The sequence below is a fragment of the Hibiscus syriacus genome, unplaced genomic scaffold (genome assembly GCF_006381635.1).
Source record: "Hibiscus syriacus cultivar Baekdansim isolate YM2019G1 unplaced genomic scaffold, ASM638163v2 tig00110557_pilon, whole genome shotgun sequence".
Taxonomy (NCBI): Eukaryota; Viridiplantae; Streptophyta; class Magnoliopsida; order Malvales; family Malvaceae; genus Hibiscus; species Hibiscus syriacus.
This window is the reverse complement of record NW_024062780.1, coordinates 1404831-1425680: the sequence shown is the minus strand read 5'-3', so window position 1 is coordinate 1425680 and position 20850 is coordinate 1404831. Positions and strand designations below refer to the sequence as shown.

The 20850-nt window shown below is 35.8% G+C and overlaps 2 protein-coding genes and 2 pseudogenes across 2 annotated transcripts; 3 read left to right on the top strand and 1 right to left on the bottom strand.

Moving 5' to 3' along the window:
* The first annotated feature begins 2185 nt into the window (after positions 1-2185).
* LOC120132051 lies at positions 2186-19352 on the top strand. Its single transcript, XM_039148898.1, has 2 exons — positions 2186-2190; positions 18848-19352. The coding sequence occupies exon 2, from the start codon at positions 18878-18880 to the stop codon at positions 19322-19324; it is 447 nt and encodes a 148-aa protein (XP_039004829.1). The 5' UTR covers positions 2186-2190; positions 18848-18877; the 3' UTR covers positions 19325-19352.
* On the bottom strand, positions 6383-9797 carry LOC120132048 (probable polygalacturonase). The gene is made up of 5 exons (XM_039148897.1): positions 9324-9797; positions 8798-8918; positions 7832-8080; positions 7355-7508; positions 6383-6979 (listed from the first exon to the last, which is right to left on the bottom strand). Exons 1-5 carry the CDS (start codon positions 9759-9761, stop codon positions 6454-6456), a joined length of 1488 nt encoding a protein of 495 aa, XP_039004828.1. The 5' UTR covers positions 9762-9797; the 3' UTR covers positions 6383-6453.
* On the top strand, positions 11758-13851 carry LOC120132047 (annotated as a pseudogene).
* On the top strand, positions 14586-16026 carry LOC120132050 (annotated as a pseudogene).
* Positions 19353-20850: the final 1498 nt, after the last annotated feature.

The following is a 20850-nucleotide window of genomic DNA, read 5'->3' as shown; positions in this document are numbered from 1 at the left end:
TGAGAACATTATCTCGTGGCTTTTGCCATCCAGGATAGTTATGCGCCTTTAAGGTAAAGTGTTAAAAAGATTACAATAGCAGCTTGATATTTTGGTCATTTATTAATGGGTTGGTTTAAGCGATAAGTAGTCTGATGTCACTTAAGTAAGATCTTATGTTTGAGTCTTTGTATATGCAGAAAATCCTCGTTGAGAGATTCAAACACCAAAGCTAAGTGTACAACACAGGTAAATCCAGATTACTCAATACAAAACTCTGAAATCGGGAGTAAAAAAATAATAATATTTTGGTCCTTCAACGTAGGTCTCAGGATTGTAGTTTGGAGCTAATTGTGAAGACTATAATTCTTTGTAATTAAATTAGATTTTATTTATTATTAGTATTTTTAAAGTCAATCATTCAAATTAATTTAAATTCAATTGTTTTGCTTTTATTTCAGACTGGTCATGCACTTGAGCTTATACTAAAAGCCCCATCAGTTAATTAATTTGTTGGAAATGAAGCAACAACTTCGTTTATATCAATTAGGGTTGTTCATTCGGTTAAAACCGAACCGAATCAAACCGAATTAACCAATTTTTTTTTCTTTAACCGTTAATTAAATCGATTTTTTTTTCGAAAATATTAACCGAACCGAATAAATTTTGGTTAATTCGATTAATTTTCGAATTAACCAAAAAAAATTAAAATTTTTTAATTTATATAAAAATTAATTGTTTTTAATTCAAAAAAATAATTAATTTAAATAATATATAATTATAAAATAAAAATTTCAGATAAATTTTTAATTAATTAATATTGATTTAGGTTTAAAAGTTATTGGATATTAAATTATTAATTAGGTTTTAAATGATTTGGGTTTAGCTCATATGTTATATATAATATATATAATATTTTTTAATTAAAAAACAGTTTACAATTAATTTAAATAATATATAATTATAAAATAAAAATTTATATAAAATTTTTAATTAATTAATATTGATTTAGTTTAAAAGTTATTGAATCTTAAATTATTACTTGGGTTTTAAATGGTTTGGGTTGAGCCTATATATTATATATAATATATTTAATATTTAAAATTTAATTTCGGTTAATTCGGTTAATTAACCGATTTCGAACCGAATTAACTGTTAATCGATTTCTAAAAATTTTCTTAACCTTTAATCGACCGAACTAATTCTGTAACCGAATCGAACTAATTTAGTTCGATCAGTTAACCGAATTAGTTAAGTTATTTGACACCCCTAATATCAATTAAAAAACGTGTATTGGACACTTACTAAATTACTATTATTATTAAGCAATGATTGAGTGTTTGTTAATGCTAAACTACCAACCAATCCAGCAAATCATTGCAACTGCTTGCTTTCTTCAAACTATCACGTAATCGCAAAGACATTATATATATCAAACGGTTTTCTTTCTTAAAAAAAGAAATTAGTTTTGTACTTTAAACTATATAATGGGATCAAATATCGGTCGATTTTGTAGGATATGACGTTAGATTAATATCACGTCTTGAAGAAATTGGAGATATAAGTCCCTCGTCGGAAAGAAAAAATATATTGAAATTTAAAAATAATGACATTGTATATCTTATTAGACATATCATATCTTTTGGGAATGGATAATTGTAATACCCCAAATTCGGGTTGACCCGAGACCCGCTAATAAAGCCGAAGGACTTAGTAAGATAGTTGGATTAATATTAATTAGGATTTGGGCTTGGTTCGGGCTCAAGTATTAATATTTGGGGCTAAGATTGTTATGAAATAAGAGGAGAGAGACTTAAAGAGTGATTTTACCATTTTTCAAATCAATAGCTAAAATCCCTTTTTTTCTTAATAATAACGTGAACAACTCCGATGTCTTCCTCACCAAACACTCTTCCTCATATCTCTCATTTTTTTCTTAGCCTTCCTCTCCTTCAAGTGAAGCTCCAAGGATTCCAATTTTTAGTTGAGTTATCTAAGGTAAGAAAGTTATTTTTCTATTTCTTGAGCTCCATTTCAAGTCCCATATGCCAAGATTTAAGCTTCAAACCAAATGGGTTTTTGCTGAGGTTTATGAAATAGAGGATTTTAGCTTGTGTTTGGGGAAGGGTGAACTTTAAGAAATGCTTTTAGACTCTTAATAGTCTCCTAAATAAGCTAGTAATATCTTTTCTTTATGCATTAGTGAAAGAAGTAGGAGAAGGGTCCAAAACAAAGGGAAAAAGAAGTTAACTTTGGGGTAATTTGGGACTCTTTCCAGCTACCACGACCTTAAGGTAACACCCTAATAACCTTCTTATGTCAATTGTAAGCATTACCAAGCATTTATGTAGCTTATATTAGTTTTGAATGATTTAAGAGCATGATCATGGTAGATTTCAAATCCATGTGTTTTTAAGTTATATGATACCTCTTTATGACCCTAATATACTTACATAAGATACTAATAATATAACACCCATAAACATGGGTCAGTAGTTTGGGTTAACCCAAGATCCATTTTAGAGCCCGAAAGATTTATTAAAATAGTTTGGACTAAGTTTATTTGGAATTGGGCTAAGTTGGGCCAAAAGTTTTATGAAATGTAATGATATTTGTATGAGCTTGAAAGTGTAAGGACCTAAAGTGTAGTTTACCCATTTTTGTTTTCAGTTGAAAACTTCCCCCTTATTTTTATATCAGGTCACGTAAACTAACTCCAAATATATCACCAAGTCTTCTTATTCTTCCTTTCATTTTATTCTCTTCCTCTTCCTTTCTCAAGTAGAAAATTTTAAGCATTCCAATTCTAGTTGCTTGAGCCAAGGTAAGAATGTGAATCATCATCTTTCAAGCTTTAATTTAATCTCCGTATTGCAAGTTTTAGATTAAGTTTCCAAAATGGGTTTTTGGGAGGTTTGAGAGAAATCTTGGATTATAAGTTGTTTTGATAGATTTAAGTTCTAGGAAATGTTCCCATCTTTATTTCCATCATTTAGTTTACTTATAATTTCTTTTTTTACCCTTGAATAGTTAAAGAAGTGGGAGAAAGCTCAAAAGCTAAAGGAAAAGAGAAAATACCTCTTGATTGAGTTGGGGGCTTTGCATTTTAGCCAAGAATACAAGGTAACCACACTTACAACTTCTTCATACTTCTAGTGGGTCATTAGAAGTGTTAGATAGCATGAAAATTTAGAAATAAGCTTGATGTGCATGTTAATGGTAGGTTCAATGTTTTATGTTATAAGTATGTTTTGAAGCCTTATTTATGACTCTTATTGATCACATAAGACATTAATAATAAGTGGGAACCTCATTGTAGCAATATGCGTGAGTTTGGGTGTAAATTTTGAGCCTAAGTAAGGCCTTTTCGAGCAGGGGTATCGGTACTATAAGAACAATACCGATACTATTCTTTAGAAAATGTAAAATCGGCTTAGTTGAGTAAGAGTATCGACTGAGTAAATTTTGAAAACATCGAAGCTAAAATTAGTATCGGTATTCATGGGAGTATCGATACCCAGGGTAGAAGTATCGATACTCCCCATAGGAGTACCGATATTGAGATTATTTTCTAAACATTGAATCTAAATTTAATATCGATATCCCGTTTAGTATCGATACCCTAGCTTGGAAGTATCGATACTAGACGGTAAGTATCGATACTATACTTCTTCAAAGCATGTGATAATAGGGTAGAGTATCGATACCTAAGGCAAAGTATTGATACTTAGAGGTCAGTATCGATACTAAAAGGCCAGTATATGTACCTACGTACAAATTAAGTTAAGGATTTTCTGGAGATTGTAATGGGGAATGAGGTTCCCAAGAAATCTATAATTACTCTCAAATAAGGTTACAAGTGGAAAAAATAATAACGCCAAATCAAACGTAGAAACTAGATAAAGTAGGGAAAAATAAGACTAGCCTTGTTAGATGCTCGGAAAATGAATCGAACACTCGAGTTCCTTTAATTCAATGTGTCGAAGTATAGAGGCAATCCATATATCCTTAGAGAGTGCCCAAGGCATTTTAAACTGACTAACTAGGGCTCAAGGTCCGACACTCGCAAGGGGTGGGCTAGTCGGGGGGTGTTGTCCAATGCATAAATTTTGGGGGGCACATCCTCGGTAGAATAGAGGGGTATGTGAGCTCCAAGATGCATAGATCTCTCAACCGCACCATGATGTCTACCATAGCGTAGAGAGTGAGTATCACAAGGATACTTGCTAATGATTAAGATTAAATAGATTCATTATACCTTTTAATCAGATGTATGATCATGTTTAAATAACCCCCATTAGTATGATTTAGTTGTTAGTGTGGCACTGGGTTAGTTAGCTCAACGTTTGGAATTTGTTTCCTTACACATATTCTTAGATGGAGAACTTGAAGAACTTTTGTATCGGGTAGATCCAGACCCAGAATTTCGAAGAAAAGTACGTCTCGATTTCTTTTTAGAGGGCATGTATATTTGTAACCTTTATTTTGTATAATCGAGTCATAACTTGTTTTAAATTCAAGGTCTGTACATTTAATTTTTGTATCCTTTGGAGCTCCCGACTATAAACTATTTTTTACAAAAGTTATTGTCTATTTTATCATAAATAATTATTAATGTAAGTTTTTTCCCATTGAATATGATAAAGAAAATTTTGGTTAGCCACTTCAGTGGTTCCGTGTGATGCTCTTATCGGACGACTATGTGTCGTTTGGTGTTACAAATAATGTTTGGGGACCTCCTTAGGGTCTTTAGGACAGTTTAGAATAGTTGAAGATGCTCAAACAAGACATTTTCGGGTGCCAATATCGATAATGTATGAGTCAACATCGATAATGTATGAGTCAGTATCGATATTGTTCGTATCTTGTCAAAAATACAAGTTTTAAAGCAGAAGTATCGATACTCTAGGATCGGTTTTGATACCTAAGGGAAAGATCTCGATAGTAAAATTCCAGTATATCATTTTGGTATCGATACTCACGGGAGTATCGATACCATGGGCGGAGTATCAATACTCCCCATAGGGGTATCAATACTACCCTTTTTCTTAAGGTCTATTTTAAGTTGTTGGTATCGATACTCAAGTAGGGGTATCGATACTCTTAAGTCAGTATCTATACTGACGTGATAGTATCGATACTACCTCCTTTTCAAAGATAAGAAATTTTGAGAAATTTTAAAAGAATGGTTGAGGGGCCCACACCACTCTTTAATCCTTCAATAAGACATTAAGTGAAAACAATATTAACAAGTTAAATTTAACTTAGAAACTCTATTATTTAAGGAATCATAAGACTTTCCTTGTATGACGTTCGGGTAACGAGACGGACACCCGAATCACTCTAGAATATAAGGGAATGTTTGTATGCTAAGATATGACCAACCTTAAGATTCGTTGCACATCTTTATTAGCTGGGCGTAGATGCCCCAAGTCTCGACGAAGCAAGTTAGCGGGTGAAGCAATCCGATGTAGAATTCTGAATTTTCACCCTAGGTAGGATAAAGGGGTGCGTGAGCTCCGAGATATAGCCCCTCAGTCAAACCATGATTCCTACCTTTGTGTGTAAGTTTTAGTTGGCATACTCGTAAGCTAGCAATTATGAATTAAGTATGTTTTAAGTATGATCAATAGAGGATGCATGTAGTTTAGATTGGTTATTAGTGTGGCACTGAGCTTGTGAGTTCAACGTTCGAAATTTGTTTCTGTGCGCAAGATAGGATCAGGAGCATTTTTAGGAGCCTTGCCTAGACCAAAATGCATCAGCCGCCAGCTTTGAGTATGTCTCGGCGTTTGTACTAGTGACATGTATTGTAAATGAACCCATGTATGTTAGGTCAAGATGTAATGTTTGAATATCTTGTAAACTTAAATTCAAATTACTGTGGGGCTCCCAAATTTGTAAAACAAGTATTTTAAAATATGCTTTTATGTATGTCAAATTATGAATTTATGCAAATGAATACATTGATTTTAAAAACAAAATTTTTGGTCGACCACATCTAATGGTCCGTGTGACATCATAGTCCATCGATCTTTGGATTTTATTGAACTAATATGTTACGATAAAGGTCTCGACAAATAATATCATAATGATTCTTTAACTGTCCGAATTTGCAGCGAACGCTAAAAGAGATTAAAATTTAGTTTATCAAACTAGCTAAATTGGCACATTCGTAAGGAACTGTGAGTTTAGATTTAATAAGTGGTGTGGTATAAAGCCTGGTTAAAAAGGGGGATGCATGCTATGAAACTGGTTTCAGCAAGCTGGTGAAAAATGTATACAAGCTACTTGAATTTCTCAGTACACGGCTCAGTGAATCTTACAAATTATAAAAGTGGAGCCAAAAACCGGTAAGGAAATAAACATGCTTGCTCTGCTCCATAGTTCTTGCAAAATTATCTCATACAAACTTCGTGCCTTTGAGCTCTGATCCAAGAAAGAATGGCTGGCCGACAGCGAACCGCCATTTTCTCATATGTCATAATCTATATCTGTTACATTTTGGGCTTCAGATCGCAATATGAGTCTTCCTTCTTCATCGTATCTATCAAGGTTCTCACAGGGAGCAGGGAAGACAGTCCCTATTACGCAGCCTTCCACAAAGGCACACTGGAATACATGCTTCCTCTTATATGTTATCCCGATAGACATATCCCTGAACGTCACGTTTCTGATGGGAATGTCTTCACTTCCGTGTATTCTAACAGGTACACGGACTCCTTGACCGTATATCTCGGTGAAGCTTATGTCCCTTACTATTGGGAGGGCCTTTCTGTCGAAATCATCGTCAGGGTGCTCGTTGTAGTCTGTCTTGATGACAATTCCAACTCGGGCACCATCAAATGTAAGATTTTGATAGGTTATATCTCTAACGTATCCACCTCTTCCGACTGCAGTCTTGATTCGAACTGCACGCCTAGAACTCCAGATGAGGACATTCTCCACAGTTACATTATATACCCCACCAGACATCTCACTGCCTATCGATACGCCAGCACTGTGGCATGGTTCAGTCAAGGCAGAATTTTTGTTATCATCTGAATAATTACACATGTTTCTACGAAAGGAAGGAATCATAACTGACAAAATTCTAATGCTTAACGACAAACCATAACTGGTTTAACACAAAATTTGAGTTTTTAAAAAAGTCGACTTTTGCTTCTATTGTTCAGTGAAAAAATTATTAACATAAGTTATCAAATATTGCAACAAGTATCCATGAATGAATGCTACAAGTCTTACGCATAGTGGTTACATATGATTGCATGGAGCGTATAGTTATCGACTTATGGTTGGCATATGAAAAACATGAAGGAAATCAGGCAGTAGAATATTCACAAAGATGGAGGAAAACTAGTTGAAGAAACTTCACCTGACCATAGAACGGACAATGAGGTTTCTGATAAGAATGTTTCTCGAGGGTCGTCCATAAGCTATGCCATATTGATCCCAGCCACTCTTTATCGCAATTGCATCATCCCCAACACTTATGTAGCAATCCTCTATTACCATATCCTCACATGAATCTGTTTACGACATAAATGGCTTGCAATTAGTCACATTTAGAATGCATTAATCTTTTTCCGTCTTTCTCCACATCAAATCAACAAGCTGAAATGTAGCGTACACGGGCCTAGATTTTTCTGACTTTATATGTGACAAAGGAAATGGGAAAAGGAGGTAAAAAAACAAAATAATGAAAGCAAATTTGTTGCAATTTGCTCACACATTTCGTAGAATTCAGTTCAGGATGCTAATTCATACGTTCTCGGCTTTTAAGTTTCTGTGCAGTTCATAGCATGAATGGACATTTTTTTTCTTCTATTTACAAGTAGAATGGATCACTTACCAGGATCAATTCCATCAGTATTTGGGGCTTCAAGTATTGGAGCCAGGATGGTAACATTCCTTACTGTTATATTCTTGCAGTCATATGGATGAAAAGTCCAAAACGGAGAATCGCGTAAGGTTATACTAGAGATTACAATGTCACTTGACCACATTATCTGCACAAGTGGACCTCTGGTGTTGTTGAGTAGCTTTTGGCGAAACTTCTTCCACCATGATTGGCCCTGTCCATTTATGGTACCGTTATGCCCTGTTGATTTGTGAAAACAGAGGGTAAAATCAGCCACAGACAGCAACAAAATGATTTGTGCATAATAAAAGTCTTAATCTTCGTTTTATCTGAATCAAACTATACAAGGGACTCACTCAGCTACTAATATTTTATAGTCAAATTTTGAGTGAATCAAATCTAGATTACATGTGTCGCAAGCTGCCGTACAAATTTCTTTATTAATTATGACCGTTTCACCAACTTGGCAACTGGCTTTAAAATTTATACCGATTCATAAACATTCATCCTTGTTACAACGGAAGAAAAGGGAGCAAGCAGGCAACGTGTAATCAACCGAAACACTGAAAAGGCTGTTCCTTTCCCCTTTCTCCATATGAAAAAGGATGCAGAAACTATTTATGGAAGCTGTATGCATAGGAGTGTATTATAGTATTTTAGAGGGATCAATTATCATGTTCTATGACTCGGAAAAGCTAAATTGGCTCATTCACAATGGATAGACTAAAAATACAAGTTCCAATAATGAAATTCACTATATGGTTTACCGATAACTGTCTTAAAATAAATTAACTATAAAGTTCTCTATAAGGCTATAATTCTTTTACTAAATGCTTAAGCTCGAGAAGGTCATAGACAACAGATAGAAAAAGTAATGCTAGCAACTCATGAAGAAATATTACAAAGTGACTTAAAAACTGAAATTACTGCCTATTAGGGAAGGTAAAATAAGCTAACCAGTTATAACAACATCTCTGAGGTTTTGCCCGTGAATTAAACTCCCAAACCGAGCTCCCTTATGCTCTCTTCCGTGCCCGTATGAAGGCAATGGAGGCATTAAAGGCCATCGCTTCTCGTCCTGTATAATACCGGGAAAAGATCACATCCAAAATCAGCAATAGGCATTGTAATTGTTAACAAAGACCACAAGATGAAGCCACCTAAATCAGAAGTTTTAAACCCAAAACTTAAAAAACTAGCTTCAACTCTGGGACATTACTTAAACTAGAACCAAATCATCTTTCTCCATTCATCACAATTCATAGCCTATAACAACTAAGCATATTAAGCAATTTGTGCGAGAAACTCAATCTTGTCTTCATAAAAGAAGCTTGTTTAGTTAACAAGCCAAAACGGAGATTCATTCTCAAACTTCATCCTAAGATATTGAGTTCAGCATGAAGATTGATCTAAGAGGGGGAATCACCATTTCAAATGATTTAAGCAAATGAGTTGAAAACGAAACGGAATTGAAAGCACAAACCTGGACTCCAAGAATCTCAGCATCTTCAGCTAGAAACAAAGTCATATGACTAGTAAGATTAAACGGGGCCGTGAGCCACTTCCCGGGCGGCACATTGAGCTGCGCACCACCTTTCTTCCCAAACTTGGAGATCGTCAGGATAGCCCTCTCAAACGCCGCCGTTTCATCAGCGACCCCATCCCCAACCCCACCAAAATCAGTCAAATTAAACACGAAAGGACGCATCTTGGGTATAGACCGACCCGGTCCAGCTTTGGCGAACATAGAGAAACCAGCCCCTCCAATACTCCGTTGCCATAAGAAAACCGAACCGAAAGCCGCGATCCAGAGGACAGTCAGGAGAGTTTTATGCGACGAAAGCAATGACATAACCCGTCTCTTAAGCTCCAGCCTTTGTTGATGTAACTGAGACCGCCCAACCGGCAATGTCTCCACCATCTCTGGGGTTTTTTGTGATCGGAGAAATTCGGTTAAAAGAAAACGTCTTTTGGCAGTTGGATTTGGAACACATAAAAGGAGGATCCTTTGTACAAGAAGAGTGAAAAATAATACAAAAGGTTGTATTTTTTTAGGTGAGATGTTAACTTCCGGTAGCTAGTAGCTCTGTTGTTCGTAAATGAAGAGTGCGTTTCAAGGCAAGTGACCGATGAAGGCGAGAGATATAAATCACGATCTCAAGACTTCTGGTTTAAACATGCCACAACTCCTATTTTTTTAACATAAAAGTTTAATTTATGCTTACTAATATTTGATTAAACAACTATTTTAATTTTTAATATTTATTTTAAAATAAAAAATTATTTAAAATCTAATTAAATAATTATTTAGAATCGGGGTTGTTCAAGTGGTAAATAGCTTGATATCACTATTAAGAGACATCCACCAAAATCAGGTTAACGACTTAAGTCGATTCAGATTAATCGATGTAAAACTTTAAAATCTAAAGGACAAAAAAATAATTATTGTAATTCTTTAGTTTTTGGTCTATAATATTTTATTTTAATATTAAAATATTTATATTCTATCGTGATAATTATTTGTTTACTAACAATATTCATTCACGGAATAAATTTTTTTCTCAAAATAATACTTTAAAATTTAAATTGCTCTAAATAAAAATGATAAAAAAATATTTATTTAATCAAACATTAGGAGTGTTTTTTTTATTATTATGTATTTATTAATCTTTATATTAAATTTTTAAATATTTTAAATATTTATACGGATCGACTTGGTTAAAATAATGATTGATATTAATAAAAATCTTTGATTTGAGTATCAATGACTATGATGTTTGATTATTTATTGTTAAATAATTAAAAATCTTTAAAATAAATACTACAACATGTAATCATACTAGATTAATTAAAAAAATTATAATCTATTAATAATTATAAAAAATATATTTTAGTTTAAATGTTACCGCATGTAATTATCCTAGATTAATTTAAAAAATATTATAATCTATTAGTAATTATAAAAATATATTTTAGTTTCATATACTCATAATTTTAGGAAAAAGTATAAAATGGTCCCTCGACTATAAGATACTATTTTATTGAGTCCCTTAACTATTAAAAGTTACAAAACGATCCCCTGTAGGGAGTTGATTTGTTGAGTCCCTCTACTATTAAAAGTTACTAAATGGTCACTCGACTATTCTTTATGTTCTAAACTCATCATTTTTTGTTAAAAAATTAATGGTCGTCTGAGTTGGATTTAACGTGTTAACTGAGATATGATAGTCATTTGAGATTATGAGATCAAATTTTATCATATCTCAGTTAGTATGTTAACGTACAACTCAGACGGTAGTCAAAATTTTAACATAGAATTATGAGTTTGAAACATAATGAATAGCCGAGTAACCATTTATAACTTTTAATAGTTGATGGACTTAACCAAGTAAGACTCTATAGTCAAGAGACTATTTTATAACTTTTAATAGTCAAAATATTTATAAAACATTATCCTATATTCAGGGGACTATTTTGTAATTTACCCATAATTTTATTAATTTATTTATTAAAATGAAAAAAATGATAAATGATAAATTTATTCTATAGAAAATCCTGAGGTCTCTTCCACGTCGAGGGGGAGCGATGTTGATCATGTTCGGATCCTCACAACAGTCACAGGCTCGGAGTCCGAGATTGAAGTTAAATCTTTAACCCCAAAATAAGCAACGGAGAAAGCATTGACAAAGTCAAAACAGAGTTGCAGGCCTAACTCTTCTCCCTTTCAATCCCAAACCTCAATTGCCGATTCTATTATTAGCCCCCCAATATAACTTGCCAGCCTCTCAAAGCCCACAATACACTTCACCGCCATGGCAATCACAATACACAACCCCCCAAACCAAGACTCACGAAACCACATGATTTCTCCGAGCGGCGGCTGTTTCTATCCGGAGCTTCATTATTTCCGATCAGTAATGGCCGCTGTTCGCCTCCTCCATCTCCTTACGCTTCTGTTTATCACCCTTTCTTTTCCGACCCTTTGTTCTTCTCAATCTGATGCAGACATCCTAATTAAGTTCAAGGAATCGTTTACACAAGGTAATTTGAGTGGTTGGATTCCGGGGCCAGCTGTTTCTCCCTGTCAGAAGAAATGGGTCGGCGTCATGTGCCGGGGAGTATATTACTGGTCTCCAATTGGCGGATTTAAACCTTTCGGGAACTGTCGACGTCCAGCCTTTGCTTCAACTTCGTTACTTGAGATCCATCAGCTTAATGAGGAACTCGTTCACAGGTCCGATCCCGGAATTCAATAAACTCGGTGCTTTGAGGTCTTTATACTTGACTCGTAATCAGTTCAGCGGTGCGATACCCAATGATTATTTGCAACGATGAGATCTTTGAAGAAATTGTGGTTAAATGAAAATCAATTCTCCGGGAATATCCCTGAGTCCGTGATGGATCTACATTATCTCTTAGAACTCCACCTCGAGGGAAACCACTTCACAGGGTCGATCCCGCCATTGAAATATCCGAGTGTTCTTACGTCCCTTAACCTATCTCTTAATTACTTGCAAGGACACATCCCAAAAGTTTGGCCAAGTTCGGCGCCGATTCATTCCAAGGGAATGTAAGACTTTGCGGGAAACCGACTGCCAATGATTGCATAAAAGAAGCTCCCCCAGCCCCACCGCCGGTAGCTTCAAGTCCGTCGCCTTCGGGTAAAATCCAAAACCAAAACCAAAACCGAACTGAAGCCGATAGAGCCAAATCCATTTACCATGGCAACGTAATGCTTGTAGCCACGACCATGTTTTTTGTACTGTGCATTGTGGTAGCCTCCCTCTTCTCAGCAAACTGTAAGACTAAGAAGGAAGATGGTGTAAGAGGTCAAAGTAAGCAAACTGTAAGAGCCGAGGTGCTGCCGGTCCGCTTACCACCGGAATCCATCCATCGAAGGCCAGTAGATTCGAGTCCGAGGAGTAAACCAGGCTCAAGGAGGGACCCGAAGGCACCGGCCACCAAGGGCGGGACGGTTGACATGGTCATAGTGAATGGTGAGAGAGGTGAATTCGGGTTGCACGATTTGATGAAGGCAACCGCCGAGGTGCTTGGAAATGGCGCGTTGGGCTCTGCGTATAAGGCTACGATGGTTAATGGATTGGCCGTGGTGGTGAAGAGAATGAGATGGTTGAACAGGCTGAGAAAAGATGAGTTCGATGCTAAAATGAGGCGGTTCGGGGCATTGAAGCACAACAATGTTTTGACGCCATTAGCATACAATTGTAGGAAAGAGGAGAAGCTCATTGTTTCAGAATACGTGCCCAAGGGCAGCTTGTCATACGTCTTGCATGGTAACTTTCATTTTATATTCATATTCAATGGCTTCTTCTTCTTAGTCTTCTCTGAATCCGATCAAAACTCCAAATTTCAGGTGCTAAAGACGTCCGAGTTAATCTAAATTGGCCGACACGTTTAAAGATCATCAAAGGAATCACTCACGGACTCAGTTTCATTCACAAAGAGTTCGCAATATACGAGGTCCCCCATGGGAACCTCAAATCCAGCAATGTTTTTTATCTGAAAACTACAATCCATTACTAAGTGACTATACTTTTCAACCACTGGCCGACCCAACCATGTCGCTCAAGCATTGTTTGCTTACAAATCTCCAGAATATATTCAATACCAACAAGTCTCCTCAAGATCAGATGTTTTTTGTCTAGGAATCATCATCCTGGAAATCATGACAGGTAAACTACCTTCACAATATCTAAGCAACAACGAGGGCGGGATCGATATCGTGCAATGGGTACAAACATCGATATCAGAGGACCGTGCTCTGGAATTGATTGATCCCGAGATAGCAAACGATGAATCTTCAACCGATTCGATTCTTCAGTCCTCGAGCTCGGAGCTTCTTGCGTCGAAAGTAACCCCGATAAAAGAATACACTTAAACGAAGTCGTTACTAGGATAGAAGAGATAAGTTAAATCGCAATGCAGGCCTAGTTTCACATAGCCTTATAGATGAGACCGAAAAAGGGTTGCTGAGGTTGCCGACAATGATCGAGATCATCTTGTATTTGTTTGTATGTTAGGATAAGAAATCTTGAAAATGTGAAAAAGTTTTTTTTTCCAAGAATGATTAGGATGTAATCTTAGTCATGCTTTCGTCTTCCCTTTTTGGTTTTGGGAAAGAAATCACAATTTGAACTCAGAAAATAGTAATGTAAAAAGATGTAATATGTACGTAACAAGAAAGCAAGATAAATATAATCCTTTTGCATGGATGAGATATATGTGGTATGGATAGGCCCTGAACTAATAAAGTACACGTAAAATAGCCAAGCCCCAAGTCATCCAAAATCTAGCCCAACATCCTCCGAACTGCAAAGATTTCCAGATCTACCTAACATGTTAGAAAATGTAAATAAAAGTGTAAACTACTCATTTGGTCACACAATTATTAATTTTTTTCAAAATCATATTTAATATTATATTTTTGGTTATGTTTAAATCACACACTATTAAAAAATTAACGGTAATGCTGACATGGACATGTCGCTATAAAGTAATATTATATCAGTTTTCAAAATAAAAAAATGCTAAGTCTGTATTGTTATTAATTTTTTAACGGTGTATGACCAAAACGCAATAATAGATGTGATTTAAAAAAAAGAAATCGTGACCAAAACAGAAAATATAATATATGGAAAACTAAACAGGTAGTTTACCCAAAGGAAAATTGGGAAGTTATTAGGTAAGCCTTGGGTTTCCTTGTGTGATAAAACAGTCAAAAGGGATCGGAAACATAAGTTTGGTGGTTGTTGGAGTGAAACATTTGTTCCTTGAGTTAAAAGGCGCAGTTTCAGGGAAAAAGGCATGGCTTCTGCATCGGAGATTGCAGCAAAGTTGAATCTTGCTCCACACCCGAAGGTGGTTTCTTTGCTGAATCTTTCAGGGATAATTCGGTTTTGCTCTCCAAATCTCATCTTCCTCCTCAATGTAAGCTCTTTTTGTATACATGCCTTATCTTTGATGACTTCACTTCTGTTGCTGTCAATTAAAGATCAAATCTTTGATTCTGGGAAAATTATAGCTTCCCCCCCCCCCTTTCAATGCTATCTGATCTATAATTTGTTGGTTCCAAATATCATTCATATATTCAAACAAATTGTGATTGCCAAATTCAATTCATTCTTTTTCAACATTGATTTTGCTGAGAAGTAAATTAGAAGCAGAAGGTTTTTGTTATCTGCGTGCTGTTTATAGTGTCTGTAAGGGAATGCTTCGCACTCTGTAAAAGCACATTCCATTGAAAATTACACCCAGATTGCCATTGTCCTTGGAATTCACGAATTTGGTTTCTTTCTCTCTTCTTATCCAGTGTATGCCAATATTTATTTACTAGTGCTTCCTTAGTTGTATTTCCCATCGTAACATGATCGAATCTTCATCGCAGACAAAGTGGATCGCCCTGTTAGCACGAGTATTTACTTCTTGTTACCGTCCGGGAATGTGTCTCATCTTCATCGTATACCCTGTGCCGAGACCTGGCATTTTTATTTGGGAGAACCTCTGACGGTAATGGCCTACAATTGAACTTGTTCAAGCCATAACAGTTCCCTTTTAATCATGACACGGAACTGATATATAACTTGAAATGTTATTGATGTAAGTCGATAAAAATGTGAATCATATCATATAGGAACTATAATCTTTGGGGGTTATAATTTCATTTATATTCATTGTTGTTCTGAAGCATAATTGAAACAGGTCCTGGAGCTGGATGAGAAAGATGGGCAAGTAAAACTAACATGTTTGGGGCCTGATTTGTTGAATGATCAAAAGGTGCAGTACACAGTGCCTCCAAATGTTTGGTTTGGTGCATTTCCGACAAAGGATTTCCACATTTCGACTGACGGAGTGGTGACGAAAAATGAACCGAGTGATGCCGAGAGTCATTACTCGCTCGTAGGATGCACCTGCGCACCTGCCTTCCAGTTCCAAGACTTTGAGCTTGCAAAGCGTTCGGAGCTTGTACCGCGGTTCCCCAAACACGAGAATCTCCTTTCTCTACTCACTTACCCCAATTAAACGAAAGCTTAATAATAAAGTACCACACCGGTACTGGTTTCAATAATTGAAGTTTCAACCGATACTTGTAGCATCACGAAACGCTTTAGGATGTCCTGTACTCAGTACCAACTTTCAGATTTATGATTCCTGTATGCTACTACTTTCCTTTTCTTTTCCATCCAATGCATCTTGGACTCAAATTTGAAGATTATGAGCTTTTATGGTGTTCATATAAGTTTTTTGTTATTTTTCCTATCCATCGTGTCCATATCATGTTAAAGATGTACCATCGGATACACTCAGCTATGTATGTGTTAACAAGCAGGAAAATCGATGTGAGAAAGACAATTGCAAATGGAAATACCCACCTAGCCACATTATGACAAACCAACATGGAAAACATGTAATAAATCAAAAAGAAAATGAATTTAGAACCCTAAATTCTCAGAAAAATACAGAGCTTGCATCTTTAAGCTATAGAGTTCTAAAATTTATGAAAAAAATAACTTTCACCCCTTAATTCTTTATAATAATTGGGTCAGTGTAGACACTCATTTTCGTCCGTTTTTTATAGCAATATAATATAATTTTTGAAAATGTTTTTAAAATATATGTACTATATAGTTTCAAAAACATTTCGAAAATATATAGTATATAGTTTTTAAAAAAATTTGAAAACATATATAATGTATAGTTTTTGAAAATGCATTTGAAAATATATATATATATAGTTTTGAAATCATTTTGAAAATATATATAATATAGTTTTAAAAAAAACATTTTTGAAAAATTATATAATATATAGTTTTAAAACATATTTTGGAATCTTATATAATATTCTTAAATCATTTTTGAAAACTATAATATATAGTTTTGGAAATTTTTTAAGAATATATATAGTTTTAAAAAATATTTTTGAAATATATATTATATAGTTTATATTATATTATTATTAGTATGTTATTATTATTATTATTTTCATTACATTTTATTCATTTAATTTAATTTAATTTAATTGTTTTTTTGGGTCCAGATCCAGTCCAACAAGTTTCAGTTCGGTTTGGAAGGCCTGAACCAACCCAGTAAGCGTTAGGGTTTAGAACCCTAAAAATGATGCCAGTCAATGCGTCGCATGGGGGAGTCAAGGGGACACGCGTGGCCAACAGTCAATACCAAAACGGCCAGCCGGGATCCCGGGACTGACCCATCCCGGGATAGCCGGTCAACCACGAACCCATGACCCCGAAATATCCGAGATCATCCCAGAAATCACCGGAAACAGCCTCCCAACGGGCTATATAAATACCAGAGGAGAACGGTATCAGGAAAAGGAGGACCATCATCGAGAACCATTGAAGACAGTAAACCGAAGAACCATCAACAGTACCCAAAATCTATAGAGACCACCACGGTCAAACAAATCGGAGCCAACTACGAACGAACCCACAGTACCAACACATCAAACACGAGAGAGAACCACAAACGCAAGAACAACAAAACCAAGAACCATTTTCTGGAACAAAACATCATCAAGCCAAGATACTAACAGAAAAAACCATCATCAACGGTGAGAACCATAGCACCATCACGAGAAACCATCAACAGAGGGTACACACGAGATCCATCAACACAGAAACCTCAACCGAGACAACACCACAACAACCACAAACATAAAATACCAAAATCCGAAACCTACCACAGCAACCAAAAGCCAAAACGAAACTCATAAAAATACACAAAAATACAAAAACAACAAAGAACCGAGCAAAGCGAGAAGTAAGAGCACCGGGGAAGTGAAAGACTTTCGTTTTAGATCTACACTGATTGGCAAGGTTTTTGGGGTTTTGGGCTTCAGGTTCATGTTTAGGGTAGCTAGAGGAGCATTTTGAGAGTAGGTTAGATTTTTCGGCCACCACCGTCGGTGGCTGGAAGCGGCGGCGTTCGGTGGCAGAGGCTCGGCCGAGGGGGCTGTTTGAGAGAGTTATCTCTCATTTGAGAGAAGAAGAAGTCTGGAAAATGAGAGAAATGAATTAAAATGGGCGTTTTAGGCTATTTATATACCATGGACTGCCTTGTAATTAGAGGATAGTTAAATCCTCTCCGCCGTCCCCCAAGGTTTGAAGTGCATTTCATTTCAGTCATCATATGCAATTTGGCCACGGACTTTTCAATTGATTCAATTTGGTACCATTCATATTTTACATTCTTTGCAATTTAACCCCTAATTTCTTATTTTACTTTATTATTATCATTTTTAAATTATTATTAGTATTATTTATTTTACTTCATATCGTTTCCATTTTATTACTATTAAATATTTTTTTTGGCCTTTTATTTTTATTAACTTATTTTTCCATCTAACATTATTCTCCTTTTTTAGTAGTAATCTCAATCGGTCAAAGGTAAGTAATCTGAATCGATTTTTTTTTAATTTTAATTTAAGTTTCTAATTTTTCACAATTAAAGACAACCGACGAATTAATTGGTACCGAAAGGGCGGTTCAAGGGTGCTAATCCTTCCTTGACCGTAACCGACTCCCGAACCCGACACATTTCTGGTACAACGTAGATCAGGTAAGATGGTGCCCGACCCACCTAAATTCGTTTTAAAATGGTCGGTGGCGACTCTAACCCAATTCATTCAAGTCGAAGCCCAATTCCGGGGCCCCAACCGAAAGACGGTTGCGACAGTCAGCATGAACAGTACTTGGATCAAATCACCCTTGGTTTAACTTTGATTATAACCCTAAATCTTAAATTTTCTTTATAGTAATTAATAGGATCATTATTCAATAAAAAACAAATCTAAAAAGACCCACGCCTTATAGCCCTGGTTCGATGAACCCATGAAACAGCCCACAAACGCAGAAACCACTACATCTGATTTTTCTCTCTTCATCTCACCCACGTGCTATAAATCTCCTTCACTCACTCCACCATATAAACAAAAGTTGCACAGAAAGTTTCAAAGCATCCTGAGAAAAGGACAGAGCTTTCGATGATTGGTTCCTTGCAATGGCAATATCAGGCTCAGACACTCCAAACCCACCGAGCAAAGTGACCGCCCCGACCGAAACCCACTGCGTTAAATGCGAGTGTTGCGGTTTCACGGAGGAATGCACCGTTGCTTACGTCACGCGTGTCCGGGAACGTTACCAGGGCCGTTGGATTTGCGGTCTGTGCATCGAGGCGGTCAAAGACGAGGCCCTGAGATCGGAGACGCTTATCTCCGCCGAGGAAGCGTTGGAGCGACACATCCGTTTCTGCGAGAAGTTTAGGGCGTGGAGTCCTTCGGATAAGACGGAGGACCCCATTTTCGCCATGGTAAGGATTCTCCGTCGAAGCCTGGATTCGCCCAGGGCTCTTAGGACTAAATCGAGTAGCGTGTTGCCTGGGCTTGAAGGAGTTAAGCGCCCTCATCTGCTTCGATCTGAAAGCTGTTTCTCAGCTCTTTCTATTTGATTTACATTCTAAACAAACCCAAGTTCAAAAGGTAGTTTGGTTTGGTTCTCTCTTGATTTATATATAGCGTATATGAACTGCTTTTGGTTTCGAAGTTTCTTATATTTAGCCCTTCTTTTAATCCATTGATGAGCATATGAAGAAAGGTGGACGTTTGGTTTGGTTTTCTCTTGATTTTGCATATTTGGTAGTGTCTTATGAAAATGGTAATGTTTGTGCTGCCTTTTTGAACCAAATATCAGCTTGGCCAGCTATGAAAAATGGCTTATACGGAAAGCGATTTAAGAACTTGACATAAAAGGGAAGAAGATGACAGACAAATAAAATTGCAGGAAATTTCCTGGAAACGAAGGAGTGGAAGAAGAGTATTATTTTCTTAAAATTTGTGTTTTGCGATCTCATTCCATACCATAATATGAGTCATAGTGCAAATGCAGTTGCAGACCGAGTAAGAAACATGTACAACCAAATAAAAAATTAAAAATATCTTGGCCTGCCCTTTTCTTCTTCTTTTTTAATTTTCTTTTGCAACAGTTGGATCCTTGTTTGGTCCTGATATTTTTTAAAATTACTTTTTCCCCAAGACCAATCAATTAAGGCGTGGCACAAGAGTATTAGGCCAGGTTACCTTGCCTCTTTAAGGTTCCACTAGTAAGTTCCGTTTGATTTGGAATTCCTTTTCTGCAGTTATAACGGGGCACTAGTTTGGAGATAGTTTCACACTTCTTCATAGATATGAAGATCTTTATAGGATCCGAATTCGATCATTTATGTCTGAAGGATATTGTTCTTTTAGAGAATCTGAGTTTAAACAGTTGCATCTCCATAGTTTGTGTACATTGTTCATGAACTAAATCTTTTTTTGAATATATATTATATTATAATCTGTTCATACTATCTTATCTTGAGGATATTGAAATGCTTCTGCATACTGTTTCTTTCGTGTTGGTTTATGGTTATGGTAAAACTGGGAGGGGGAGCATAATCTTGATAGCAGATATAGCATGCATGGAAATATTGACCCATTATGTGGATAGGAATTGCAGATAATGACACAACATATACCTCTCAAGCACCAAAGTCATGGGCCTATATTTATCACTTGAGACCAGGGTACTTCATTTACATAATCTTTTGGGGTAAATTACGTGTTTAGTGCCTAAACTATTAATTTTGGTCTATTTTAGTACCTAACTTTCAATTCTTTCAAAACCATACCTAAAGTTTAGTTTTTGTTTCATTTAAGTACCCGGTCGTTAAAAACTTTAGTTTTTGTTTCATTTTAGCACCTCATTCAAAATTTAACGTTAAGTTTTGAAAAGATTGAAAGTTTAGAAACGAGCCAAAACTAATAGTTTAGGTACTTAACGCGTTAAGTTTTTAATGGTGGAGTACTAAAATGAAATGAAAATTAAACGTTAGGTATGATTTTGAAAAAACTGAAAGTTTAGGTATTAAAACAAACTAAAATTGATAGATTAAGTATTAAATGCGTAGTTTACCCTTTTTTTACAAAGACTTCATTT

Coding starts and splice junctions, on each gene's coding strand:
- LOC120132048 (XM_039148897.1), bottom strand. CDS start 9,761: ATGGTGGAGACATTGCCGGTTGGGCGGTCTCAGTTACATCAACAAAGG. Junction 8,081..8,797: donor CAGAGATGTTGTTATAACTG/GTTAGCTTATTT, acceptor ACAAATCAACAG/GGCATAACGGTACCATAAAT. Junction 7,509..7,831: donor TACTGATGGAATTGATCCTG/GTAAGTGATCCA, acceptor TGTCGTAAACAG/ATTCATGTGAGGATATGGTA.
- LOC120132051 (XM_039148898.1), top strand. CDS start 18,878: ATGGCAATATCAGGCTCAGACACTCCAAACCCACCGAGCAAAGTGACC.